Source organism: Sinocyclocheilus rhinocerous, unplaced genomic scaffold, assembly GCF_001515625.1.
Source record: "Sinocyclocheilus rhinocerous isolate Xijiao unplaced genomic scaffold, SAMN03320098_v1.1 scaffold302, whole genome shotgun sequence".
In the NCBI taxonomy this organism is placed as follows: domain Eukaryota; kingdom Metazoa; phylum Chordata; class Actinopteri; order Cypriniformes; family Cyprinidae; genus Sinocyclocheilus; species Sinocyclocheilus rhinocerous.
Genome location: NW_015638976.1, coordinates 389,191 through 395,878, shown reverse-complemented (window position 1 = coordinate 395,878; position 6,688 = coordinate 389,191). Strand labels below are relative to the sequence as shown.

At 37.3% G+C, this 6,688-nt stretch overlaps 2 protein-coding genes across 4 annotated transcripts in view; both read right to left on the bottom strand.

The window, feature by feature from the left end:
* The window catches only part of LOC107750693 (calcium/calmodulin-dependent protein kinase type 1D-like), a 13,088-nt gene extending 10,547 nt beyond the window's left edge, over positions 1–2,541 (bottom strand). The window contains exon 1 of the mRNA XM_016566202.1: positions 2,494–2,541. Coding sequence (XP_016421688.1) covers positions 2,494–2,526 — 33 coding nt within the window. The 5' untranslated portion in view covers positions 2,527–2,541. The remainder of the gene's footprint in view (positions 1–2,493) is intronic.
* A 476-nt stretch (positions 2,542–3,017) lies between these two features.
* Positions 3,018–5,931, bottom strand: LOC107750694 (lymphoid-restricted membrane protein-like). 3 transcript variants are annotated; one of them, XM_016566207.1, is made up of 7 exons: positions 5,722–5,931; positions 5,499–5,639; positions 4,753–4,884; positions 3,654–3,798; positions 3,529–3,563; positions 3,194–3,259; positions 3,063–3,100 (listed from the first exon to the last, which is right to left on the bottom strand). In XM_016566207.1, exons 1-6 carry the CDS (start codon positions 5,812–5,814, stop codon positions 3,242–3,244), a joined length of 564 nt encoding a protein of 187 aa, XP_016421693.1. In that variant the 5' UTR covers positions 5,815–5,931; the 3' UTR covers positions 3,063–3,100; positions 3,194–3,241. The 3 variants fall into 3 exon arrangements, with proteins under 3 accessions (XP_016421691.1, XP_016421693.1, XP_016421692.1); XM_016566205.1 differs by having other exon boundaries at positions 3,018–3,241; XM_016566206.1 differs by lacking the exon at positions 3,063–3,100 and having other exon boundaries at positions 3,173–3,259.
* Positions 5,932–6,688: the final 757 nt, after the last annotated feature.

The window sequence follows — 6,688 nt, the reverse complement described above, 5'->3', positions numbered from 1 at the left end:
GTGTGTGTGCGTGTGCGTGTGCGTGTGTGTGTGTGTGTGTGAGTGTGTGTGTGTGTGCGTGCGTGTGTGTGCGTGTGAGTGTGTGACTCACCTGTGTGAACAGGTGAGCACTGAATCATTTCAGTAAGTGTCTTATAATCTAATATAGTTTTGCATCGTGCATGAGTTCATCCTGTTAGAGTCGAGTGTGTGTGTTTATCCTGTTCACTCACGTCCTGTTAGTATGCTGTTGATAATATGAGTATATGCGCTGTAAAGTGTCAGATTTGGACACACAGTGGTCCGTCCGACAGCCTGCCTTACATTATCAGATCATCTCACAGCTGCTCCTGCGTCTGTCTTACACAATATCCCATCATAATACAGCCACAGACATTACAGGCTGCTCAATCATCTGCAATAACATTACATAAGATTTTAATAATAATCATTACATAACATAAACACTTCTTTTTGAGGGATACATTATATCTTTTATTCTTAATTATACCAATTATTGCAATTAAATAATATTAATAAATAGTAAATAAATAAAATAATATGAATTAGTTAATTTATCTTCTTTCAATAGGCCTACTTAACTTCAAATATTTTGGAAAACAATTATTTTATAAACATTATATAATATAATAATATAATTAAAATAAATGTAATGTAATTCATGCATTATTTTCTGTGATGCTGCACAGTGTTATTCAAAGTCAAAAAAGCTGATTATGAAGTAAAAACCATAAAATCAATTTATTCTGATCTATAAAATCAAAATAATTCAAACAATATCTATATCATTTAAATAAAAAAACAATTATTTTATGAACAAATCATATTATATAGTATAATAATTTAAATAATATAATTATTAAAAAATAATATTGTTACTCAGCTTATTTGTATTTTCTGTCATGTGCATTGTTTTGTAAAGTCTAAAAGTTGATTATGAAGTCAGATATACAGAAGAACTCTATTAAGTCAAATTAATAAATATTTTTTATTAATATGTGGCTATCATAAGGCTATGATCTGCATCTGTCTTAATCTACAGTAGATGTTAGTTTAAGATTTTTTTTTTTATTAATCTTCTTTCAATACTTTGCTTTCCAAAATATCTGAAATAATTATTTTATAAACAAATAATATCATATAATAATATGCATTTATTATTATTATTAAACATATGATATTATTATTTAATACTTTATTTGCATTATTTTCTGTCATGCACATTGTTTTTCAAAGTCAAAAAATATACAGACTTAAAAACATTAAATAAAAAAAACATTTACAATAAACCCATTAAATCAACAACGACAACAAAAGTTCACAAATAAATATTTATCCTAAAGATGATCATTTGCAGATGTTAGTTTAACCACACTTTTGGTATTTATCATCTTTCAGAACTTTGTTTCCCAAAATATCTGAAGTAATATTTTATAAACAAATAAAATAATACTATAATGTATGTAATATAATTGTTACAAATAATAATATTATTATATATTATATTATTTTTAATTAATCTAATTATTAATATAATTTCACTCAGTGTAGTCAAAAAAGTCATTATAAAGTCAGATAAATATTTTCCCTAAAGATGATAAATATAGTTCACTGATAAATATTTTTCCCAAAGACTTTATCAACAGTAGATGTTAGTTTAAGAACAATTTCAGCTCCTGTGAGCAGGTTTAATCCGGTTAAAATTACCTTCCCAGAAAATTGAGAGCACTTCCTGATCTTGTTTCTCATTCTGAGCTGTGATTGGCTACGCAGCAGGATGTGCGCAGGGTTTAAGAAGCCCTAAAATTAAGAGGACAGGAAACTTACCAGCGGTGATTTATTTCAAGAAGCCTGTGAAAGACCTTTAGCAAACGTCTGCAAATGTTTATACAGAACAGTGCTAACTTCAGTCAGCAGAATCATGATGAAAGTTTCATCTAACCCAGATCAGGTTTATCTGATACCTCTGCTATTCAGTTATATGGACATGTTTTTCATTCATAAACTGCATTAAGCTCCATAAATAAATATTAATATCTCTCAGCGAGATGTCCAGTGTATTCATTACCAGAACAATCCTAATAAAATAAAAGCAGCGTGAATCAGTCGCTTCTGAAGCTTCTCAATGTCTCTCTGAATTTAAATACTGCTAATTAGTGTCATTAATCTGTTGCACCTGTTTCATGAGAAACGAGCACATTCAGCTGTATTTAATTAGAATATTTAATGCTGATCTGTTTGTACTGTGTTCAGGACAGAAGTGTGCAGCCACATTCACAAAGGTTACAGTGAACTTAACACTATAATCCAGTCATGTTCATCTGCTGTACTCGGTAATAAGTGAGTGAAACTACTGCCACCAGGTGGAAACCTAGTCAATTACACTCAGTTCAAACCACCCAAAACCGAAAATATCTATTCATTTTGACCTAAACTAGTCTTTTAAGATCAAATGACCACAATAAACCATCAGTTATTTATACAAACACTCACCAGTAGATATAAAAGAGCCGCCATCAGCATCATCAGACCAAATACAAGCAAAATCAGTCTGATGATCCAACGGCACGAAGACCTCCAGGACAACAGGGGGCGCTGGTGTGGTGTGAGACGTCTGCAAACATCAGATAGCAAGTCAGCGGTATGATTTACGCTCATAAATTATGATAAATACATGTAAACTTACAGCTCAAGGTTGGACCCCTCCCCTCGATCTGGCTCCTCCCCCTCAAATGAGCTTCCCCTCGTTTCGACTGGAGAATAACAACGGCGACGACACACCGTCGCACTGGCGAATATGAAGTTCGGTCACATGCACTTACATAATGTATGTAATACATATCTCAAAGTACTGCTTGCGTTTTACCTTTGAAACACGCGGTCATCTTGGTTTAGACGGTTCACAGGAGAATCTGCTGGAACTACGTCTAAAAGAGATGCATGCAGGAAACAGTCAGTCTTTCTGGTTAATTAAAGTTTTAGCTACCCTCAAACTTAAGGATGTGTATTTTTGCCTCCTGTCTGCTTGCGTATCAGGCCTCTTCTTTGAGTACGCACTGGTTTTGCAGCTCTCCAGAAATGACGTCTCTAGATGCTTCAACTGCAGAGAAGAAACCAACATAAAGACTCATGAAAACATTCAGATGCTAAACCCGAAGAACTGAACGCTGGAAACTGAACCAGAAACACGTGCCTCAGATTGAGTCGGAAGTAAGGTGATGCTGACCCTGCGACGTGTCAGCTACGACATAAACACAGGCTGTTATCGATGGTTGAACACATGTCAGAATAAAACAAAAATAATGATAATGAGACTTCATATCTATCAAGCTCCAAAAAATGCTTTGAACTGTCATTGTATGGAAAAGAGTGGCATAACGCTGCATAAAGGGGTTTGAAATGACATAAAAGTTAGTAAATAATTACACAATTTATTATTCATATTTTGGCCTACTAACCCTTTAAATATGAGTTACTAAGTTATTGAGGTACTGATAGGAGTCTAATATTTAATTCATGGTCAGTTACCTGTTGTGATGAATGTCTGAACAGGTCTCGGTCATCTATTTGAGGAATATATAAGAGTACAGATTTATTTAAATACTGGGATGTGATTCTTAGATGTCCTCCAGGCCACTAGGGGCAGCACTGACTTGTGGAGTCACTGTGTAATCGGCCCTTCCTCCTGTGCAGCAGCTTCCTGACCTCCAGCATCTCCTCGCTCACTGTTGCATGGCGTCTCTTCAGATGCTCCATGTGCACTGACATCAGCTCTACTGCATAACTGACTCGCGCTTCCTGAAAATACGAACAATGCATGGTTATAAAAAGGCTCAGTGCAATGTCTGTGGTGTGACATCTCTGGTTTGAGGTGTTTTATTTTGTAATATACCTGGTGTGCAGCACCAAGCATCTCCTGGTTTTGCAGCTCTCCAGAAATGACGTCTCTAGATGCTTCAACTGCAGAGAAGAAACCAACATAAAGACTCATGAAAACATTCAGATGCTAAACCCGAAGAACTGAACGCTGGAAACTGAACCAGAAACACGTGCCTCAGATTGAGTCGGAAGTAAGGTGATGCTGACCCTGCGACGTGTCAGCTACGACATAAACACAGGCTGTTATCGATGGTTGAACACATGTCAGAATAAAACAAAAATAATGATAATGAGACTTCATATCTATCAAGCTCCAAAAAATGCTTTGAACTGTCATTGTATGGAAAAGAGTGGCATAACGCTGCATAAAGGGGTTTGAAATGACATAAAAGTTAGTAAATAATTACACAATTTATTATTCATATTTTGGCCTACTAACCCTTTAAATATGAGTTACTAAGTTATTGAGGTACTGATAGGAGTCTAATATTTAATTCATGGTCAGTTACCTGTTGTGATGAATGTCTGAACAGGTCTCGGTCATCTATTTGAGGAATATATAAGAGTACAGATTTATTTAAATACTGGGATGTGATTCTTAGATGTCCTCCAGGCCACTAGGGGCAGCACTGACTTGTGGAGTCACTGTGTAATCGGCCCTTCCTCCTGTGCAGCAGCTTCCTGACCTCCAGCATCTCCTCGCTCACTGTTGCATGGCGTCTCTTCAGATGCTCCATGTGCACTGACATCAGCTCTACTGCATAACTGACTCACGCTTCCTGAAAATACGAACAATGCATGGTTATAAAAAGGCTCAGTGCAACGTCTGTGGTGTGACATCTCTGGTTTGAGGTGTTTTATTTTGTAATGTACCTGGTGTGCAGCACCAAGCATCTCTGCTGTTTTGAGGACATTGTCCATGTTGTTTTCCAGCACCTGAAGGTTATTTACCATCTGATGCACCATCTTACTGCTGTCCACCTCTGGCAGATGCTCATACAACACCTGTAGGACAACACAAACCTTTCACAACACTCTTATAACCCTTTGAAACGCCCCGCAACCTTCTCACAACACTCCCCCAACCATTCCACAACGCTATCACAACCATTCCACAACACTCCCACAACCATTCCACAACACTCCCACAACCATTCCACAATGCTCTCACAACCATTCCACAACACTCTTACAACGCTCCCACAACACTCCCACAATGCTCTCACAACGCACTCACAACCATTCCACAACACTCCCACAACGCTTCCACAACACTCCCACAACCATCCCACAACAATCCCACAACGCTCTCACAACCCCCCCACAACGCTCTCACAACCATTCCACAACACTCTCACAACACACTCACAACCATCCCACAACCATTCCACAACGCTCTCACAACACTCTCACAACCATCCCACAATGCTCTCACAACAATCCCACAATGCTCTCACAACCATCCTACAATGCTCTCACAACCATTCCACAACGCTCTCACAACAATCCCACAACGCTCTCACAACCATTCCACAACGCTCTCACAACACTCCCACAACAACAACCATCCCACAACACTCCCACAGCCCTCAGTATCATCTCAGGCGTGTATGCGGTACCTGTAGCATCTCTCTGCTCTGTCTCAGCTCTCTCTGCAGGTTCTCCACTGCGACGCTGCGGTCGTGTCGCTCCGCCTGCAGCCGCTGTGTCAGCGTGTACTGGTCGCAGTGAAACCCCAGTGCAAACTGGGTAAACGCGCTCTGTGTGTGTGCGTGCTCTTAGATGTTACTGACATCTGGAGGCGTTCAACTCTACATCTAACAAACTTTCAGACAGACTCACCTCCACTTCCTCCTCCGTCATCTCCACACTGCTGTGAGAACCACTTCCTGTTAGCCATTTCCTGTTAGCATTAGCATACTGTGAGTGTTTCATCGGGTCTTTACCTCTTTAATCCCAGTCTTTTCTGATGGATAAACTCTCCCAGGAAGCTGCCAGCAGGTTTTTTGAGTCTGGATCTGTTTGACATGAACAAAACCAACTAAAGTTAGTTTTTTTTATCATTATGTTAGTGTCCAAATGCATGTTATTATGATACTATAGTATTAATGGTACGTTACTAAGTGTGGGTGTATAAGAGTGTCTCCCAGTGTCCCAGTATAATTATCGAGGCCTGATTCATTCATCTGCTGATAAAACACTGGTATCATGATACACAGAAACTAATAAAACACAATATACTGTATTATAGCGTGAAGCTCTTCTTACCGTAGTCTCTGTGTTTGTATGGTGTCCACTCAGAGATAAAGACTGCTCATCAGGACTGAACACTGATCTGGAATCATCTGTGGTGATGTGAAGCAGCTCAAAACGCACAGCACCACTGATCCCAGAGCAGCAGCAAACCACAGCATGACAGCAGCTCAGTGTCAGAGCTGCAGGAGGAACCGGGTTCAAACAGACAGACAGTACAATACAGTAATAATAATTACTATAAATAAATAAACAAAATAAAAAGTAAAATTTAATTATGTAATATAATTTTATATAATATCTTTCACATTTAATTACCTTAAATAAAGATGTGTATTATTATTATTACTATTAGTATTATTATTAGTAGTAGTAGTAGTAGTAGTAGTAATATAATTAAGTCATTTTCCTAACCATTTTTTTGAATAACATATTGAATCTGGAAATAAATAAATAAATACAATTATTTAATGCATTTTTTAGTTTTTAATAAAAATATTAATTATATTATTATTATTATCAGTTTATATTTTATCTTTATTATTTAATTAATTAA